General features: G+C 40.7%; 1 protein-coding gene across 1 annotated transcript in view; it reads right to left on the reverse strand.

Moving 5' to 3' along the window:
* cnksr2a (connector enhancer of kinase suppressor of Ras 2a) overlaps nucleotides 1–21,356 on the reverse strand; it is a gene marked incomplete at both ends in the record, with an annotated part of 43,637 nt that extends 22,281 nt beyond the window's left edge. The window contains 6 exons of the mRNA XM_079181591.1: nucleotides 354–473; nucleotides 2,611–2,652; nucleotides 3,078–3,165; nucleotides 8,485–8,687; nucleotides 9,808–9,971; nucleotides 21,293–21,356. Of these exons, the coding sequence (XP_079037717.1) occupies nucleotides 354–473; nucleotides 2,611–2,652; nucleotides 3,078–3,165; nucleotides 8,485–8,687; nucleotides 9,808–9,971; nucleotides 21,293–21,356 (681 nt within the window). The remainder of the gene's footprint in view (nucleotides 1–353; nucleotides 474–2,610; nucleotides 2,653–3,077; nucleotides 3,166–8,484; nucleotides 8,688–9,807; nucleotides 9,972–21,292) is intronic.
* Between the last annotated feature and the right edge of the window lie 1,193 nt (nucleotides 21,357–22,549).

Raw genomic sequence — 22,549 nt, forward strand, 5'->3', positions numbered from 1 at the left:
ATAAAATGTGTTTGTTTGGTTTGTTGCTTCTATGTTTACAAGAGGAAATGTTGTCCGGATCTTTTCTTTTGTGGGGATTCTGCCATAACTGCATTATGTTTGGATGTGGGTAAAACTTTCCAGAGTCACACACACAGCCTCACTCTCACACATGTAATCACATTTATTACAGAAAAAGTAGGAGAGAGTAAGAAAGGGAGGTTGTATTGAACCTTTAAGAAAAATAATTGTTATAGGCTCCTTTAAGTACAATAAACACACAAAATCATGCTATTATACACATAGAATGAGCAAAAATACAGATAAATATAACCTGAAATACCAACATGCACACACACACACACAGTCATTACCAGGCCTTCGGAGGTTTTGATGTTGGTGAGGTGAACCAGTTCGAGGTGGGCTGACTGAGAAACCAGCGGGTCGGATGACACACACACAATGTGCTCGCACACCTCCGACAGAGTCTTGCACTACCAGAGAAGAAGAAGAAAATGAAAGCGGACAAGCAGCAACACATAGAGCTTTAAAAAAAAAAAAAAACAGGTTCAGCAGCGGCGATTTAGTAAGAAAACAGAGCTGAGAACAAAAGAAAAACATGAAACCTGCACCCTTTGTTTGTCAAAATCAAACTGCAGCTTTTGTTTTATTATTAGAGGATTTCTCTTTGGCTTTACTGAGAAAATACACTTATGTCTCCTAATCTAAATACAGTGGCTCAGTATTAGAGGCTGCCACTATTAACATATGCTATTGTTCATTTCTGGAGCTTCCTGTAGTGCTTTAAGGGGTCAGTTCACCTACATTACAAAGACAGAACATATTTTCTCACTTGCCTGAACTAGCATCTTTAGCTTTGCAGATATTTTTGGTTTTACTGCCTCCACACCAATATAATGGAGGCGAATTGAATGTGTGGTGCCTTCAGCAAATCAAACAAGCAGGAAGAAGAATCTACTCGACATGCTGTCGAGTTTACGGACCATTTCCCGGGTAGAAAGCTGTTCGAATTAAAAAAAAAAAAACACTGACAGCGTGTTTTGCCCCCAAAACGTTTTAAAGAAACATTTAAAACACCCATTAAGCTTCAGTGAACTCAAGATATTTGGGATTTTTGCTCCATGAGCATCACCACTTTAAATGTTCTTCTAATCTTTACATATTTAAAGATGACATTTTGCTGAATATCTTTGGCCCAACCTGAATCTAGCCTTTTCTAGCACCACAGCACCAGAGGAGTTAGAGTTAAAGACCTTTTTCACAGCAGACATTTCGACTTGCACCAGCAGGAAAAGTGGAACTAATGACATTAACAATGGCTCCGCAAAGCAACGAAACAATTAGTGATTGTATTAGTAACACATGTCTTTGACAAGTCAAAATGACTGCTGTGCAAATGGTTAATTAAACTGTAGCTGATCCAGTGTAACACAGACATTTCTTTTCTGGAAGGAGAATTTTTCAAGACGTGGTTTGGAGGCTAAAATGTGTTGAATATCTAAAATATGTTTTGTGCAAAAAACTAGCAGCACAGCTATATACTTCTAGAGGAACGTTGGGAAATGTGTTTGTGTAATTTGATTTAACTAATCTTTTAAAAGGAATCAACATTTTGGGAAATGGGTTCATTTGCCATCTTGCCAAAAGTTCAATAAGAAGATCGATACCGTTCTCACGCCTCAGTTATAACATTTAAATCATAATTACGAGCAGCCACTGTCAGCCTGCAACTTGTTTTTCCGAGTCTGAGAGTGACGACGTGTCCCACTTAGTGAAAATAATGTCAGGGGGTGTCAATAAACTGTTGGTAAAATGGCTGTGAAGCTATCATCACTTGGAGTTACAGCCAAAACACGCACTGCAAAAGTAGCTAATTTAGACAATTTGAATTATGTGACTATTTTAATTATGTGACGAGTGTGTTAATGTTCCCAAGTTGGAATATGTGGAGGTTTTCATTTTCTTTGCATTCTGCTGAAATTGTGTGGATTCAGCATTAAGCGTGGCGATCGAGCTGGGAGGCGTTTAGCCTAGCTTAGCATGAAGACTGAAAGCAGCTAGCGTGGGTCTTTCAAATGACCAGCACTTCTAAATTAACACATTTTATTTAGTTTTCTTTAATAAGTACACAAACCCCCCAAAAATGTGGTCACATGCAATAACTTTCTTAACAAACAAAAGTTTGCTTTTCTGCGAGCGTCGTTTCTGGTCGTCTAGCAAGCTCCAATTGATGACAACACTGCGAGAAGTTACTGTGCCTTTCTGTTATTGGTGGATTTTTTAACTTTGGACAGAGCCAGGCTGGATGTTTCCCCTGCTTCCTGTCTTCATGCTAAGCTAAGCTAATCCCTTCCTGTCTGGAGCTCCATGGCTGATATCAGTCTTCTCATCTAACCTTCTGCAAAAAAGCCCGTATTTCTTGGAACACTATCTCAAAATACTACAAGATGTACCGTTGAGATTTACGAGATCCAGTTGGCGCTGGAGCGTCTGCGTTTGTGGTGTAGTGTATGAGTGAGGGAATGCGAGATCTTAAAAAATAAAAACACGGGACGCCACCCATCAACGCAGAGCAAACGAGCGACAGCTGGCTGAGGAAGCAGGACTCACCACATGAAGGATTTTGTTCTCCGTCTCAAACACCGTACAGTCCTGAGGGAAAAGCAGAATTTAATGTGGCGCGAACAGAACATCCTGTCTTGCAAACGCTCACAAAAAGCACAAACACACACACACACACACACACTGTGAAACTGCTCTGTATACTGTCTGGGCCTCACATTACTGAACCCTACACCTGCACACTCTATACCCTCGCAGATAGAAAAACAAACAAAAACAAAACACACACCTACGCAAACAGACATATATTTACACACACACATCAGTCATGGAGAAGACAGACTGTAAGGACATAAATAGCAAAGAATAGAGTCTCGCTCGAGGATGCGGAGAGTCTGAGGCTGCTGCATCCCACCCACACACACCGTTCTTAGGGGGATATGACAACCATGGAAGAATAAGAGCTATGAGCCTTCAAAACACACACACACACACACACAAACAGTTACACACACCTGCTGTACAATGGTGGTGAGCTCCAGGCAGAGCTGAATGACATTATTTCGGGTTACTGAGTAGTCTGCCACTGCAGCAAAGGGAGACCTGGGAGGAACAGATAACACAGCAGTATGTCTTATAATGTTCCTGCTGCATTGCATAATGTACAGAGGAGACAGACAGGAGCATCGTTAGAGAGACGGATACTTTGTTAGCGCACAAACACAGGCACACACATTCATAGGACGCAGTTTTAATGACTCGCTCACGGGGGAATAATTAGCGTTTTCAATCAGACACACTTGTAGTAAAACTAACCATAACGTGGAGTAGCAAAAGAAAGAAAATGATGAAGATGTCATTTCCCTTGTTTGTTTGTGTTGTTTATGCTATAATCTTTAATACAATATAAGAGTTAATCAGCAGCAGGTTTGTTTGCATTAATTAACTAGAACCAACGGCGATCCTCTCCTGTTGTTGGCTACCAAGACATTCTGTATTAGTAACTGGAAGGTGGTTATTAAAGACCTAAAAGCTATAATTTTACAAGTAGTACCTGTACAAACTGTGCAGTGACACCAAGTTGTGTCAATTTATAATAATATTAAATGGATAAAAGCAGTAAATCCTCACATTTAAGAAGCTGGAGACAGACAACGTGTGGCATATATGTGAAAGAAAAAATGACTGACTTAAATAATTAACCGATCAAAATTTTAAGTGACTGTAAACGAATTTTCTGTGGTTTAACTAGTCGATTAATCAACTAATTATTGTAATATAAAATAATATAAACACCTCTCAAATCAAGCCATGAATGCAACCTGTAGCTAACGTTGAAGAGTCCAGACAGTGAACCTAAGTTAAAGCAAATTGTGTGGATTTGTTGCGATGCTGCCAGTGGAACCATAACGGGAGGGGCCTCAATAAATGGATGTTGCTGTCAAAACTGACCTCCACGAGAATGAATGGGCCTCTACAACCTCATTCATAAAACTCTTGCTTGATGCCACACTTCAATGAAGAACAGTGTACACACTCAATGCTCAACTACAAGCATTTGTCTTCCTCTATGAACATGGAAGCGCTGCACACTTGCACAACCTCAACCGTATACCTTCACTGCTATACAATTACTCAAAAATGACTCATGAAATGTCCAATATTGTCCTCTGGCATGTTAAAAAATGAGACATGTCAAGCCGCTAATGCCAAATGTGAAACTTGACAGACCATTGAGGCAACTTTAAAGGGTTTGAAGCTGGTCTGTGGGTCACAGCTCTGTTGTGACCAATAAGAGGAAAGCATCCAGCTAACTACGTACTAGTAGTTTCAGTAGAACCAGTACATTCAGGGGACACTGGTGAAAACGGGCCCTGACGTCTGGCTTCCTTAAAGTGGAGATTCAACAGCAATGTTCTTCCACAGAGGAAAAGGGGGACACAACTTGAGTGGACGGGTGAATGAAGCTGCATTAGAGAAACAAATAGGCCATTCTGTCCTGACTGCACCAATTTCCACACGTCATACAAAAAAAAAAAAAAAAGGCACAGTTTAGGCTGTGGACCGAAATGAACAGTGTGAGGAGGGCTATTAGAACACATTTATTATGCTACTTTGCCACTGGCAACATCTCCTCCCAAAGTCTCCCACATGTTTGTATGCACAGTCAGAGTTTCCACCCTGTTTTTCCTGCCTGAGAGAAGAGGCTCTTTAAATTTAAAGCCTCTGTTTTTGTGCCACTACAATGTTATTAAATGAGGCCCTCGGCATATTGTGACATAATAGACTGTTCAGGTGTGAACAAGGTGTTAACGATAAGGAAACGCTAATGACTGCATTACTGAAAGTAATTAGCATAATAACACAATGCACGGTCACGCTCAATGACATACATGTAAATGATGTTTGCAACCAATGGTGGAGGACATATTCAGATCCTTAAGTACTATTACCACACCGTACAAATACTCTGTTACAAGTAATAGTCCTGCATTGAAAATGTGAAAATATGCAAGTATAATCCGGAAAATGTACTTAAATAATAAAAAATGAAAGTACTTAATGCACAAAGCCCAAAATGACACCTCACAATGCTTCAAAATGATTTAAAAAAGAATCAAAAAAGCAGCAAATCCTCACATTTATACCATGAAATGTTTTAGCGTGAAACTTTACTTCTCAAACATTAATCATATTGATTAATAAACAAATCCCTTCAGCTGTACTTGTACACACTGTTGGGTAGTTTAATTTAAAACAAAGCATCTACATTTCTTAATTCCAGATCAGATAATTGAAGTGGAGAAAAAAGTACAATATTTCTCTTTGAGATGTAACGGAGTAGAAGTACAAAGTAGTGTGAAAAATAAAGTACAAGTACCTCTAATTTATACTTCAGTACAGTACTTGATTAAACCACTGGTTGCACCAGAGTGGTTAAATGAACAACAGAACACACACACACACACACACACACACACACACACACACACACACACACACACACACACACACACACACACACACACACAGACAAACACACTCACACACGTATTAAGACATCATTGTTCTAAAGACCCAGATTCAAATTCGGCAACAGCCTCTAGTGTATAGTGTATCTGTGGTATGTCTGTGTGTGTGTGTGTGTGTGTCTGTGGTATATGTGTGTGTGTGATTTGGGTCATCAGTATTGAGGCTGTGTGCTATATATATGCTGGACCTAAGGCTCAGACTGTTTGCTAACCGTCAGGTTCCAACCCTGGAACCCCCCTGAGAAAACACTCGGATGATACTTTGACAAAAGGTACAAAAAACTGAACACACAGTAATGGAACATATATATTTTTTAAATCCGATGCGCCTCATTATATCCCATGTTAAAAGAGACGCTCATTCCAATTTCCGAACTCGCCTGTTAATCCTCATATTTTTCATTTTTCTTCATTATAAAAGTAATCCAGTGACAGTAATCTGTACGTACAATGCAAACAAAAACTGCTAACAGCTTATTCGGCATACTTTTCATGGTGCCAATTTGCCAAAATGGAAACAAATATAATCTAAAACAAATCGGGGCTCTTGGTATAGTTTAGCTAACGAACTGACTCCATGGCAACATTATTATACTTCCTGTTTACATCCCCAAAACCTTATGGGAACAGGATTATCCTTCAAATAAATAATTATAAATAATTATTAAAAAAATGATACGTTCAAAGAAACAAGAAATGCTGCAAAACTTTTAGGCATCGCGGTATAATCATTTCACTCTCCTCCCTGACAGATTCAAAGCCTTCTGCACAGTGATGTCTGTGAAAAGAGAAAGAGAAAAGTAGGTATTTAAGGATACATTAAGGTATCAGAGGCAGGGAACAGGTGCTGCTGTACCCACGCTGTCATTTTATATATGAAAAGGTTGCAAAAATGCAAAAAGCTAGAAAATGCTGTGCATTCGCCGCCTGAACTGCTGTTGCACTTTGCCTGCATTCCCTGAGAGCTCTAATAACCATCGGGTAGAAGATGAAAGTTCAGTTTTTACATGCTTTATGCTAATTTACTGCTGGTGTAAACCATCCAGGAAAGAGTCATCTTGTGGGTATTAAATACAAGACATATTGTAGCCCAACATGCTCGGAAATCACAACCTTTTTCCACATCGTTAGGGTCTATTAATGAATTCCCCCACGCAGCTGATATTCAGCTTGTTTTACACGCTCATTTGCTATTCCTGGGCGGTAGATATCAATTTTACATGATGAGATTTCCTTGAGATGAAAGCGCTGGTGGGATCACAAGCATGTGAAATGTACCGGTGTGCCATCAGTAGGCTACTTGTATGCGACAGTGTCCGAACACGTAGGTACGTCTCAGAAATGAAGAATAGAGAGCATGGAGCGCTCGCTCTGCTGAGTCTACCGCTTTCTCAGTGTCGCTTTGCCATTTACAGTTGCATCATCGCGCGGGGGCGAACTTGCATAAGTGCATGTCAGTGTGTGCAGATGTGGGAGTGTGTCTGTAAAATGTGTGTGTTTTTTGTGCAGAGTGCGTGGGTGTTTTTCTATGGGTCTGAGTGAGCCCGTGGACACGGCTCTGCATGCTTTTGTGTGTCTAGATGTCCTGGGGACAGATGTGGGTGCCCGGCATTTCAAGAAGCCGATGTCAAAGACCTTTTCGTTCTGTATCTGACGTGCGTGTCACGGGCAGTAGATCGTGTCGAGTCATGAATAAATGAAGTGACAGAGAGGAGAGCGGAGCGGAGAAACAAGGAGAGAGAAAGGTCTGACATCTTTCCTTTGGAAAAAAAGAAAACACTTTGCTCCAAAGATGTCAACAAGCAGCAGCTGCAGGAGAGTTTGTGTTCTGCAAAAAGAAAAAAAAGGTTTGCAGGCACTGGATCAACAGACTTCAACAGAGGGAAGATTTATAACTCTAGTTTTCAGGTTAATAAGCATTGAATACATTAAGGCTGCAATTATGATTATTGTAGCCTACTAATTGTTTGATGGGTGGATTACTCGTTTAGACATGATAGAATGTGTTCCGTTCAAAAACCTCAAAGATATTCAGTTTAGTATCATAGAAGAAAATATTCACATTTAAGAACCTGGAAACGGTAAACTTTTGGAAGAAAGTGACATAAACTCTACCACTATGTCACTGCTCTATTAGTTTACTTCTAATCAATCTTTTTTTTTACCTTTCTCTCTTATCTGAACTCTCTTTCTTTGTCTTCTGAGGACATTTCCTTTGCAGCTGCAACACCTGAATCTTATTTATCTCATCTCATCTCATTGTATCTTATCTTATTTCATCTCATCTTATTCTATTTTATCTGGTCTCATTTAATCTTATCTTAAACAATTAATCAATGATAAAAGTGGTTGCCTAAATAATTATTAATTTAAGTCAATTATTTGACTCATCGTTTCAGCTCTAAAATACACAAATATAAAACTTGTTGTAGTTACTAAAAGGCCCATATTTATTCTCCCAGGCCGCCAAACAAAGCTATAACTGCCTCCTGTTGTTAATCAGAGATATGTTAAATTCCTGACAGTGAAAATATTTCCCACTTCGGGGAAAGCAACTACAGGTGTTTCAACAAACTTCTGGCATCTACATACCATCCAATATCAACCCTAATACAATAAATTCAGCTTATCTAAAAGGAGCCATTCACTTTGGTTTGTTTGTGTCTGGCTTCACACGTTAATGAACCACTACCACTGGGAACTGTGTGGGTGTGCAGGGCCGGAAGGCTGGAATACAGTTTGACATGTCACAGTAGGAAAAGCACATAAACTTGTTGTTAATAAAAACCAATGTTTTGAATGAAAAGTGGTTACCATGCTGATGTAAAAGAGGTACAAATCTGTATACAGAGTGCATCTCTGAGGCTGCAGCAGAGAGTAAACATATCACCTGTCCAGCCAGGCTAGCAGGCTCTTGGCGGCGGTGATGAGGTCGACCACGGAGGTCAGCAGATCGTTGGGGAGCCGCCGAGAGGACCTGCTCTCCGATTGGCTGCTGCGGCGGCGGCCGGAAATGAAGTTCTGCAGGTTTTTGGCCGAGGCGCCGAGTTTGTGAGCCAGAGTCCTGACGCTCTCCGTCTCCAGACCTGAGTTCTACACACACGAGCACACAAAGATTAGCTGATCCCCCAGACACTGAACCGCCGTGAATGCTAATTAGGATCTTATTTGTCAACATGTTTACCAGCTTTTCTTCAGGAGTCTGGTGAATATTAATGAGAAGGTCGTCACACTGACTGCTGTTATTTGAAAACACCTTAACTCTTTGTTAGTTATTCATGTTTACATCCATTTGTATGCAGGATTTTTTGATATTTTGTCAGATTATTGATTTGTTTTCATTTCATTTTGGCTTATCTGGGTGTAATAACACTCTACAAACTCCCCGTAGACCACAGGTTGTCCTTTGAACTCTTGGGTTGTACTTAGTAGTGGAAAGTAACTCGCTATATTTACTAAAGTGCTGTACTTAAGGAAAAGGTAATTGTACTTTAATAAAGTTTCTGCTACTTAATACTTCTACTCAACTACATGTCAGCAGGAAATATTGCAGTTTTTTACCGCATTACATTTGACAAAATTAGTTACTTTCCAGATTTATATTAATAATACAAAATATTATCAACAAAGAAATTATAATGTAATACTATTGGTTTAGATAAGACTCACAAGTATATGTAAATATATAACGTAATTTAAATTAGCTCCACCTTTACCAACTGCAACATCAAAGTTATGAACACATTAATGCATCAATTATTATAATCCAGTGATATAATGTGTATTTTATTCTGAAATGCGCCATTGTGCATGAAGTATATTGTACTGTAAGTATATTTTCGCTGTCGTACTTTTGTGCTTTCACTTAAACATCATTTTGAATGCAAGACGTTTAATTGTACATTAACAGAGTAATACTACTTTTACTTTATTATAAGATCTGAGTACTTCTTCTAACATCTTTTCCAATATCTTTATTTCGGCACAGTTGAAGAAGATTTAAAGTGGCATTTTTACATTTTCGTCATTGTGACGAGTGGGTGTTGCAAGGATGTGATGCAGCTCGGTGACAATTTACTTTGCGCAATCTATCACATTGTGCATCCACGCAGAACATTAATACATCCACAGCTGCAGCAGTAAGGATGGCTAATGAGGGTTCGGCTTTGCAATGAAACTACAAACACACACACACACACACACACAAGCTCACCAGAGCACAGAGCAAGTCGACAGCCTCCAGAATGAGCTCCTGGTGTCCGATGCGAGAAACTCCCAGCTCCTCCAGCTCGGCGTGGCTGATCCTCAGCAGCCTCTCCCCGCACACACCTCCGTGCTCGAACACACACACATATTGCTGCAAGCAGTCATCCAGACCTGAGGCAAACACGTACAGTAATATTAGAGTTACTCACAATACGTAAGATTTGTTCCAAAATGAGACCACGAACGCTGTGAGAGTAAATACATATGTTTCTTCTTCTTAGGGACTGAAAACGAAACGCCATGTTTGTTGTTGATGAAAATGTTTAACCAAACACCTCTGTAGGCAGTAAACCTGAAATACTGGTTGACCACACATTTTCTACATTTTGCTACTATGCAGAAAGCATTCTCACTATAATTTAACCCTAAAATCTTTAACACATTAGGGTGGGGACCAATGAAATTCACCCAATCCACACAGCAAGCCCCAATGGACTCTGAGACAATCGAAAATGCTCCTTAAGGCTTTTTCCTCATCATAATTGAATTCTATCATGTGTAAATATCTATTAGTTATTCAATACTTTGTATGCAAGAGCTGGAAACAGCGTTTCCCAGAATTCCTTAGCGGCGATAACCATGGCTCCATAAACCTTTGAGCTAGTATCTTTTCATCTCTGAGAGAAAGGACAGCAAGATATACAGGTTTGGATAAGACTGCACAAGAAGACAAACAACGATCCCAATGAACATATTTAAACCTGTTCAAAAACTAAATACCTGCTGAAGAAAGTGTTAAGAAATGAATTTAAGCAAATGTTGGAAATTGCATTGTAAAATAATCTTTTTGGATTGTGTTTCAAGAAAATAAATAAACCCACATACATATTTGCCTTTGGCACATCATTACCTTTTAAGTTGATATGACTAACCTGTTAGCAAACAGTTGCCGAAAAAACACATACAGAGCAACATCAGCCTTAATTTGGAGTCACTTTTCTGACAACCTGACGGATGTATTTACTCTCCTTTAAGCTGTGATGGGCTTATGTAACTCTTGAGCTGCTAAATTCTCCACTAAAGTCTCTACCGAGCTCGTCGCTAACTCGGCCTGTGGTTTGGTGCTGGTCAAGAAGTGCACAGTGGGTTTATCAGAGCAATAAGACTGAACCGGTAAGCAAACGTTAAGTACACAATGACCTAAAAGAGGCTTAAAGGTTCCACAGAACTGGGGTGAATTGCAACCAAGTGATGATTCTCTGTGTATCCATTACGTCATGCAACACATTTGACATTTTACAGTCATGTGGGTCGTCGCTAAGTAAACAAATTCATAAATACAGCTTTAAAGGAGACATTTCATGCTCATTTTCAGGTTCATACCTGTATTTTGTGTTTCTATTAGAACATGTTTACATTATTTAATGTTCAGTATTTTTCTCATACTGTCTGTCTGTATTCACCGTCTGTCCAAAACAGTCTGTTTTAGCGCCTATCTATTTAAGACCCCTTACCGAAAAAACTAAGTCTGCTCTGATTGTAAAAAATGTATGGTGCACCAAATGTTTGGCTTGTTGAATCACATGTTTTCTGATCTAAACAGCCCAAAAATACTGACTGGGTTGTCTTATATCACCGTTTGTGGGTTGGTAGGCACTCAATACTCAAATGTACTGTATGTGCACAAGCACTGAAAACATGAGTTTTTGATGATATGTCCCCTTTAAGGACTCAATTCCCCTAAAAACATTGCCGAATTGAGCTGGAAGAAAAAGCAAGATAGGTCAGTTAAGGTTGATCGACTCCTGGAAGTATCTTTTATGAACTAGTCTTCTGCAACACTATTATATTGTACATTATGGCCACACTGTTGGTTTAAAGTGTTTATATCCACTGCCTGTAATGTTTTTTTATGGCAATTATGAGAATACACATTAGGTAGACAGCCATGATGAGCCCTATGCACAGGAGGGGAATCTCATCCCAAAGACATCATCCCTCTTCATGATCCGTCCACAGCCGAGACACTCTTCAAAACACTCCCTGATCGATAACCACACACATCCCCACTATTAAATTATAGGTTTTGAGCTGCCCTCCAGAAGCACTAATCCGCTTTTATTACCACACGTTTCACCTGCGCTTTCCCTCCCCAAAGTCAGCCGATGGGGAGGACAGATTTCCTGCAGTGCGATAGACACATTTTCACTGCTGCTTATTCCCGTTTGTCTCGGATAAAACAACAGCTGCTGTGTCGTGGTTTTGAGACATTTCAGCTTGTTTGCAGTTTCGTAGATTTCAGCCCGACGCTGTTACAAAACTGCAATAGGATTAGGTACAAGTGTAGAATACAGTTTGTTTTGAGAGACACCTGAGGGCCGCAAGAGGCATTTAAGGTCTTCTTCTGTTTTGTTTTCCTTTCTGTTTTCTTTTTTTAGGAAAGGTAGAAAATGCTTGACTTTGAGAGCTGTTTCACCATGCAGCGAGGGTGGAGAGAGAGAGAGAGAAAAGGAAGAGAGGCATTCGATGTTTTCTTCTACAGGGGAAGATAAAGGTGATAAATAATACTTGGACTTTTATCATACACCTTTAAAAACCCATAATTGTACCCAAGCTCTCAACAGGGGACCATGCCAGTGTGTGTACATTGTAGCTCATTACTGCAAATCAGTCTTTTGTGACCATTTTCAATGGTTGGTGAACAGATTAGATTAGACTGTACAGTTCAAGATATCATCCGTGTCATGGATTTGGCTATTTTTGTGCATTTTACAACTTGTATGACCTAATGATTTAAATTCAAACATGAATTTACCGTCCAAAGGACCTAAAAGGAAACTCAGTACCTGAATCAAGAGAATGGAACAAAGGAGGTAATCGATGGGTAATTAGGCAGCCACCCAGGTAAGACTTAACTCTCTGTTGGATTGCGTAACGTTCGTGTTGTGCGTGGGAAGGTCTCTCTAGATCTGCGTGTTGTGAGTGGGAAAGTCTCTCTAGATCTGCAAGTGCGTGAGCGTGTAAGTGGGTGGGTGCGTGCTTCATTAATGTGCGTGCTTGTGTGTGTGCGTGCGTGTGCGTGCGTGTGTGTGCGCGTGTGTGTGTGTTCGTCTGGCCTGGCCGTGTTTGCTGAGTCAAAGGAAAGCAGATGAAGACAGAGCGGCTCAGCTGCAGCCCCTGGCTCCCAAAACAATGACTGTATCCAGCTTCTAACCTCTTAACAAACAGCCAACTGGCAAACACACACACACACACACACACACCTCTGAGGAATGAGCATTGATTTCCCCCGCTTCAAGTCCCCGCTTTACAATACACTCATCTATCAAAACCACAGTAACAAAGATGGGAGGGAGAAAAAAAAAACAGGTTGGCAAGAGAAGGGGAGAGAAAAGAGAAGTCGGAAAAGAGGAAAAGAAAAAAACCTCATAAGCCAGCTGCTAAATTGCAAACTATCTCTCACACACACACACACACACCATCACACACACACACACACACACACACACACACACTAATTCCATCTCTCATCAGCGACGAGAAAACAGCATTTGTCGCTTCCTCCCCCTCAACAGCCACTACATCTGAAGTCTAAATGAAGCGTTCAGTTTCAAAAATGCCGTATAACGAGTTAGAATAAAAGAAGATGTCGCAGCCTGAAATCCATCAAAAAATTCAAAAACACGTCATTTCATCTCTTTAAAGCGCATATAAACAAAGCTTTTATGCTCTACTTGCAATCAACGGTGAATACGAGGCATCGTCTTTTCACCTCTATCTCATTTTGGAAGGAAACCAGACAAATTGATTTCACTATCTGGACTGCCAAACACTTCAAGTCGATGAGCGATATCTCGGCTGACAGCTCCCACTGACAAGCATGAAAGGACTTGATGCTAACAAAGACATCAAACCACTCAGACGTGATTTGTGTGGCTTCCAGTTGTATTATTAAGGTCACTTGAGGTACACTTTAGGTTCATTTTAAGTGAATTATTCAACAAGAGGATGGTCTACCTTGTGAGATACGTCTATTTCATGCTACACACCACAAAATCACCTTGTTTTACTAAAGGACTCTGTGATGATACAACATGGGACAGGGACTGCATCTGTTCCCACCCTCTTCTCAGACCACTGCATAGTATAGTCTACATAAAATAATAATGTAAAAATAAAAATATTCCCCTCATTTCTGTGCGTCAAGTGTAGAGCTAGAGGCAGAAGGCGATTAGCGTAGCTTAGCTTAAACACTGAAAGCGGGGGGAAACAGCTAGCATGGCGCTGTCTAAAGTTCAGAAATCAACCTGCGTCACCTTAAAAAACTCACTTAATTAATAAGTAAGTATAGTAAGTTAACCATATCAACTTAAAAGGTGATAACATGTCAGTTTTGTGTTCACTTGGCCAAAAAAAAATGATTGCAGATTTTAATACCCAACATTAAACTAAATAATTAAAACGACTCCATCTTAACCAGCTATAATAATAAACTGCTGCTTAAATGTTAATGAATCATTATAAATAATAAATAATCCAATATCGTAATATGAAATGGATATTCTGCATGAGTACTACACCTTGCTGCTCACACCTCCAAACTTAAGTACGCATTTCAGACGACTCTGCATTTCACACACGTTTGGTTTCTACATTGTTATATTGCTATTTCTACTAAAGTTAGGCGTCTGAGAACCTTTTTCTTTCCCTCGCACGGCGTGTGTTAATGAGTGTTAATGGCAGCTGGTTCCTAATAGACGTGAAGCTGATTAGAACAATGTGGGCTCTCGCAGGCAAAGTGTTACTATAGCTGAGAGAGGCAGAGAAGCAGAAGGGGAGATGTACACTGTGTAGCAAAAGTTCACTGATAATCAGCATCGCTTATCTCTGGCAGTGAGGGACAGCGTGAATGCCCTGAATACTGATGAGTCAAATTGTGAGCAACATCGGGGAGCACACACACACACACACACACACACACACCCACACACAGAGTAACTAAAACACTGCTATACAGTTATACATACAGCATAATGACTGCTGCATACCATTCACGCTTTTACTGCAGCGGTACAGTCAACTTATTTTGTAATATAAACTCCCACAGCCTTGTCACCCATGAACTCCAAACCCCTTCATCAACACTGCCATTTATTTCAACTATTTATATATTACTTTGAGCTATTTCACCATTCGTCCATTACTTTCAGCCTTTCATTGTTTTAGCTAACACTTTCAACTATTTGTCGTAAAGCTATCTTCCATTTATTAGCTAACAGCTAATAACCATTTCACCATTTCTTTTAGCTAACTCTTTCAACCATTCATCTTTTTTACCAACATTCATCAATTACTCTCAGCTAACTATTTCAGCCGTTTATCTTTTAGCTGTTTATTGCTCACCTTCGGCTTAATATTACTCCATTACACTAACCAACTGTTTATGTTATAGCCATCTATTTATAGATTACTTTCAGCTAACAGTTTCAACGATTTATCCATTACGTTTAGCCATTTTAACACTGTATTTAAATTATTTTTAACTTTTCAGCTTGTGTCCTTGCTTGCTGACTGGTTTTCACACATTCTCAACACTTGTTGACTCAACATGTATTTTGTTTTTATGTTGTTTTTTTGATTAAAATCATAATTTCTATCTTGTTTGTAATTAGTTGTGCTCCTGGCAACTGCAGAGCATCATCTGGGGAACAAGACACATCTGGTTGGGAATAACTGTACCTAAAAAATGCTCACATTTTTCTATATAAATTGACAATCACAAGCTCAGTGCAGATGCCTGTGTGGCCTGTTTCTTGTATAATGGCGTTTAATCTACACAACCAGGCGCTCATATCTCTGTATGTACAGTGTAAGTGTGCATGTGTGTCAGAAAGAGAGAGTTCAAGTGTGCGCATGTGTTTGACTGGTACAGAAAAAGTGTGATTCATAGCTGACTCACACACTTAACTCCTACAGAGGCACACTTTTCACAACAGCAGGCGAGCCAAACTCCCACAAAAACACCCTCTCTCTCTCTCTCTCTCTCTCTCTCTCTGTCACACACACACACAAACACACACACACGTCTAATAAAACTAGATTTTGCAGGACTTCTGGGATGTTCGAGAGTCCTATAAAAGATCCGGCCCTCCCTGTCGGGTTATGTGTCATCTGTTCCAAGCACTCTTAAGATTCGGTAACAATAAAAATGGAGATGAGTATTCACTGTGTTCTTGTGATTTCTAAATGCAGGATGTTATGAGCATGGAGGCTTTCAGAGGTGAGATTATGACCGGAAGGTTGCCAGTTTAAATCACAGTGTTGTGTGGGGTAATTTAGCATGGGGTAAATAAACCAAGCAAATTCTGTTCCTTAGTTAATAACATTTTTTTTGTGCTTTTGTATGTATTTTCTTGCAGTTCCCGAGTGTAAATGATGTTGTTTACTGTAAGCGTTGGCCTCCTTCATTTTCTGGTTGAGAATAATACTCCAGGCAATGCTAAATCAAAGAAATGTCCACTTGAGTTGGACATTTTCTCCTCGGACATTTGAATTAGTTAATAAACAGAATGTGTCAAGCAGGATTATGTCCAGGTGACTGTACATGTCTGGAAGCTGGAAACATGTCCATTACATTTTGACCAACGAATGAGCAAAAATAGCTTAGAATGGGACATAAATATAGAAAAACAGATTACTTCCTGTAAGTCTGAAAAACATTATAGCCCAGTTAAAAGGAAGCTGGCTTGAGGTTTATGAAACCAGATTGTATCATTTCTTTTAACCCTGCAATGGCAAACATTTCTCAGTTTCTTTGGGCAATAACAACAAAAAACTGGTTATACATTTTGGGTACAGTTAAGATAACTGTGCAGTTTTTCTCAACACTGTAGAGTATTTTAGATTATTATATATAAATATAGCATGAAGCCACTTGTTTCTAGCCAGCAACCATCGATTTTACCAGCTGCCATTGTGTCTAGCTAGCTAATCAAGCTAACGTTAGCTCCACGAGTTGGCTAAAAGCAATGTCTCCAGCAATTTTAATGTTTTAAGTGGACTTGTAGAAAGTCACTTGATGGCTACATGATATCATGCTAAAAAGCAGAGGCTAAAGCTAACAGGTCCCAGGCTAACGGTCCTCACCAGCTGATGACCCATGTAGAAATAAAGAAACAACATTGTGCATTTGTACCGAAACCTGATTTTGAAATGAATCTCTGGCGTGAGTTCAGTCAGGACTATTCTCTTGCATTCTTCGGCCTGTATTTTATTCCTCATGTATCCTGCTATTCACTCCTCTCACAAATGCTCGATCAGCTGTTCTCTTCAGCTGCTCTATCCAATAGCACAGCGACACACCTACATTGCTAAATTAGCATCCTGCTGCCGTCTCCCCATCACCACCCAGGCTTCAGATTCATCAGCGTTATAATTTCATCAGCTGCCAGTCAACCAGTCCTACCGGTGTATGGACTCGATGGGGGGGGTTATCTTGCTGCTGCACAAATCTCCCTGTAGAGCCAAAGAGCCAAAGACTGTCTGTCAAGACTTCATTATGACACATTATCAGTTATAATAAACAATTATCTTTTCTTAATATGTCTCCTGATTGAAATGTCAATCAGCTAATTGGCATCAGTCTAATTGCTTATATTTGTCTCCATTGAGAAGGCTTTTAATATTCTTACCTCGACGCTAGTAATTCTTCCTGTTAAGTGCTGCGGCATAGGGTTTAAAATCAGAAAACTACTGAACGCAACATTAAGTGATGCATTCAAAAACACTTAGCTCGCTACAGTATGTAAATGTATCATACTGGAGTGACTTTAACAGGCCCGCCTGGACTCGTTGGCCTCTGAGTGACCGAAAACAGTTCAAACCAAATTCCCCTCACGTGCCACTTGTTTGCTCAGTGTGAAGCAACAGCAACAGAGTCTGACTTTTGTGATGCAACCTGGCAAATGTTTTAAGTAATCTAAATCCTCCCGAGTCTCGCCATGTCTCACCTTAAAAAAGAGAAAAAGGAGCCCACGGACCTAAAATCGTCTGATCCTAAAGGCTGTGACAATCACTCTGGCAGCCTTCTCATCACACGTGCTGTCACGGCAATTCCTCCGCTCATTTTTGGAGTATGCCGATCGAATTCATGCAAGGGAAATTAGGTAGAAAATGTCCGAGGCTTCCATGGGACATGGGGCAAAAAAGAATTCCCAGCATTCCCAGCAAGTTCTCATATTACCATTGATGTGTACCACTCCCATGGTGTTCTAGCCTCAGACGTGCCGATGCAACACTGTCGCCAAATCAACAACGTGCAAACCTTTTGGCCCCAAAGGCCAGTGTGCATATGTGATCCAGGCACTTTATTCTATACACACACACACACACACACACACACACACACACACACAAATATAGTATATCATGTTTCCCTCTATCGCCACAGACACACCCAAGAGACCCAGCGTGAACCGAATACCACACTAAAGCATGCCACGTGTGTTGTGTGTATGCTTGTATGTGTGTGTGTGTGTGAGCGCAAATGTCCGAGGACCCGGGTGGAGCCTTCTGTTCAGAGCGGGTGTGTGTGTCTGTCAGCTGTTCTGCACAGACGGTCTGGGACGAACAACTCACCATCCACCCACCCACACACACACACACACACACACACACACACACACACACACACACACAGGGGCACACATAAACACATGCCATATGCACATGACCAACTAATAACCCATCCAATGATAAGGCTCTGAGAAACTGACACAGAACATCATGTAAATAAATCTTTGTCACGATTTATTGAAGCGTGTGTGTCAATAAATTCCCTGACCTGCTTTTTATGCAACAAACAGACATGATGAATAACAATTATTTCTAACATTGGTTGTCATTATTAGTCTTTTTTTTATCTCAGATTATGTGGAGTGTGTGGGACAGGCTGTGTTTTGTGATGAGAGCTCCGCGTTCCAGGATGGGAAAGATGTCGCTGCATGACCTGACGCGGGGTGCAAATCTAAAGATAAAACAGCAGGTAACATGCTGGACTTCACTGCTCCAGTTTTTCATCGTCTCTAAGAAGTAGCTTTCTGGTACAACATTATATATTGATTGGCCTGATGAGGGCGCTGTAATTTATAAATGCCAACATTTTAAAGGTCTTTACTGCTAAAACACTTGGTGAGAATTCGTTGAAACATCCCTCTCTCAAATGGATGTACAAGTTGTTAACTAGAGGTATACGTCAACAATAATTTTCTTTAAATGATTGTAAAAGCAGGAATTAGGAAGAATTAGTTGTGTTCCATAACCTTATTGTTTATGATGAAACTGGTATTATTTTTATTGTGATCAAAATTGATCATATTGTGATATTAACGATAGACCAACTGCATTGGTGCAGCCAAAACCAACTGAATGTTCAGTATCTTATTGTACTGTCATGAATGTATTATTTTAACGATGTATTGCCACATCTGTGTTAATAAAGAACATTACTCTGAACATGTGATCTTTGAAGAAATTCTTTGACAACCATTAGCCAGTAATTAGGAAAATGAATTTGCATTCAGAACTCATTTCTGGCTTGTAAATGATGCGTTTATGTACTTGTCACCATTGGAGTCCATTGTAACTGCTCTAAAACCTTCGCATTCCAAAACTGCAAACGTTTTTACAACCACCTCTTTGTCTCGAGGGTGTCGGAGATTTTGGGTGGAGTAAAACTTTACTGATACAATCCCTAATTTGGTTTTAGCGCCCTCAGATTCCATACCTTTCCTTGAAACTCCAAAAATACCAGCAGAAGTATTTCTTCAAGCTCAAAATATTTTTACTAACTGGATGGAAAGTTCTGCGTGACCTTCACATTCTTCCCTTTTTTTGCCAACCTGGATATTTATTACTTTTTTAATGGAACTACAGGGTTGGCGTCACAGCTAAAACGAGGCTATCAAATTAGACTAAATTAGGTGAGATGATAAATCTGATTAATGGATTGGTCTTTACTGTGACAGGTCTCCTTTTGGCAGGTGTTTTTTTTTTGGGGGGAGACCTGGCACTGCATGTTGAGTCAAAATGAGTTGTTACCAATATGTTTTTAACAACTCACGTGTTGTACTTTAATAAAAGGTAAATGAAAAGCTATGATTGGTGAAGAAAGACGAGCCTAAAGAGACGATTGTTTCAGAAGGACTGACACCAAATCTCATGTTCTATCCTCGATTATACAGGAAATATATAATATCAAACTTCAGCATGCCAGAAAAGCAGGAAATAGAGTTTGTCATATCGTCTACATTGGCCCATTATTCACAGGGATAACAATAATAACTTGCAAAAGAGTTTTTCAATGTTCACACAGGCCCCTGGGTACAAACCTAATCAGCCTGGCTCATGAATTATGAATGACTGTAATCTCTAGTCTGATCACTGCAAGTACTCATGTAGACAAAACTCAATTACATTTTTGAATAAATATACTCATTTATGGTTGTTTTTCTGTCTTTAAATGTGCTGTTGTAGTACTCGTCATTCCCCGAAATCTCAGTTTGACAGCATTTATAGTATATGACCTGAATTTAAATCTTTGTCAGTCTAAGAGCATGAGAGAATTTGAGCTCAATCCTGCTTTATTAGTCGCCTGTTAAAAATCTCTTCTCTCTGCCAGAGGGGCGGCACACTGGTGCCCCCGTAACCAGAGTAAGAAGGTGGTAGTTCTGTTAGTATCACAACATCTGGATGAGGTGGCTGTTAACATTTCTTGTGGGGAAGTCAATCAAAAGAGGTGCATAATGTCCAACAAAGAAATGCAAAACTAATACAAAGAGACAGAAAACTACAACAAAGAGATGTGAAATGACTACTAAATGACCAAGTACTGATGCAAAACAATTAAAAAGAGACTACAAAGACAGCAAACAACCACAAAGAGACAGAGAACGACTACAAATAATGCAGCCACATAGAAACAATCACAGAGGGACATCAATTGATCACACAGAGACACAAAATGACGACAGAACCAAAGAAACACAAAACCACTACAACATTACCACAAAAGGACGCAAAATTATTATTATATGTTTCGCTCAAAAGTTCCTAAACCCGCCCCTGCTCTCAGCAGTGAAGTTCGGCTGGGTTTCCTCCTGTCACTCACACATTACATCATCACCCACTGATCATCAGGTGCCGGGATGATGCATGGACACTCACACACACACACACACACACACACACACACACACACACACACACACACACACACCTCCCACGCATCATAACATCTTGCCAGCCTTCCTCTGTCTCCTCTGCATTACTGTTCATCAGTCATGATCACTCAGTGTGTGTGTGTGTGTGTGTGGGGGGGGGGGGTCTGCATCCAGGTGTGTCTCGTGATGTTTGACTATGGATTGTCATTTGCATATGTGTGCGTGTGTGTGTGTGTGTGTGTGTGTGTGTGTATGTGTGTTACTATAGCCTACCTTTCATCCAGTCCACCACCTGGCTCGTGCTCCATTTGCTCACGGGCTCCATCACCAGCGCCATCGAGGAAACTTTGCGCCGACTCTCCGTTGCGCGCAAGCGGTGTTGTTAACCCCCCCCCCCCCCCCCCCCCCACCACCACCACCACCACCACCACCAAAAAAAAACTCTAACCGCTGGGAACAGCTCCCCTCCAAACCCTCCCGCCCCACCTCCCCACCACCCCTCTCTCTTTCGCTCCCTACGCAGCCAGGTGCCTCCTTTATCACACTATTCCGGTCCAGTACCGCCCCTGGCTCAGCCCGGTGTCGTGTCCCGTTAATGCAGCGCAGCCCTCAGTGCGGGACAGCCCGGGCGTGTGCAGCGGATTCCGGTACATTCCCCTGCTCGATCCGGTGTGACATGGGTCTCCCTGTGCGCCAGTCCGGTGCTCCCGGTGTATGTGTGTGTGCGTGTGCGTGTTTGTGTGTGACAGAGATAGGAGTGTAGGTGTGTGCGCAGCCGGTCCGTTACCGACAGCAGCAGAGTAGGATAGATAAGTCACACCGGACTCAACACCCGACAGCATCTCTCTCGCTCTCTCTCTCTCTCTCTCTCTCTCTCTCTCTCTCTCTCTCTCTCTCTCCCCCCAGATATATGATTAAACCGTGCACGCGCCCCGTGGGTGGCTCCGCGCGCACATATCAGTATATTTCCCTCTGGAGCGATAGAATCATGCAGATATGATGGGGAAAAGATATACTGAGCAGATGTTTAATCAGGCCGCATGAGTGCATGAATAAAGTGCGCGCGCGCGTGTGTGTGTGTGTGTGTGTGTGTGTGTGTTAGGGGGGGGCAGGAGGTACCGTGCACCTTCTGCTTCAGCTGCTTTGTGAGAAAACTTAATGAATGTTCAGCTAACCTCTCCACCTCCACAGATATTATATTTTTCCCCTCAAACCATTTCTTTCTTTCTTTTTTTTAATGACAGATGTTGAGGGTTCACCTGCAATAATGACATAGGATTGTTTTTTTGGCCACCTGGGGGCGGTGTAAGCAAGATGATATAATGAACGTGTTAGCAGACATTTGCCTGTTTACAAATCCAGCATTAAGGAGCAACATGATCATTCAATAGGAGTGGTATTTACGTCCATTTGATGAATGTTAAGTCCGATATTCACCCTCTTTTATCTCAGTTTTTGGTCTCCACACACTCCTAATGTCAGGCTCCATAGCTGCTAAATGCTCCACTATGTTCGCCAGCTAGTCTCTAA

Source organism: Pholis gunnellus, assembly GCF_910591455.1.
Source record: "Pholis gunnellus genome assembly, chromosome: 20".
NCBI lineage: Eukaryota > Metazoa > Chordata > Actinopteri > Perciformes > Pholidae > Pholis > Pholis gunnellus.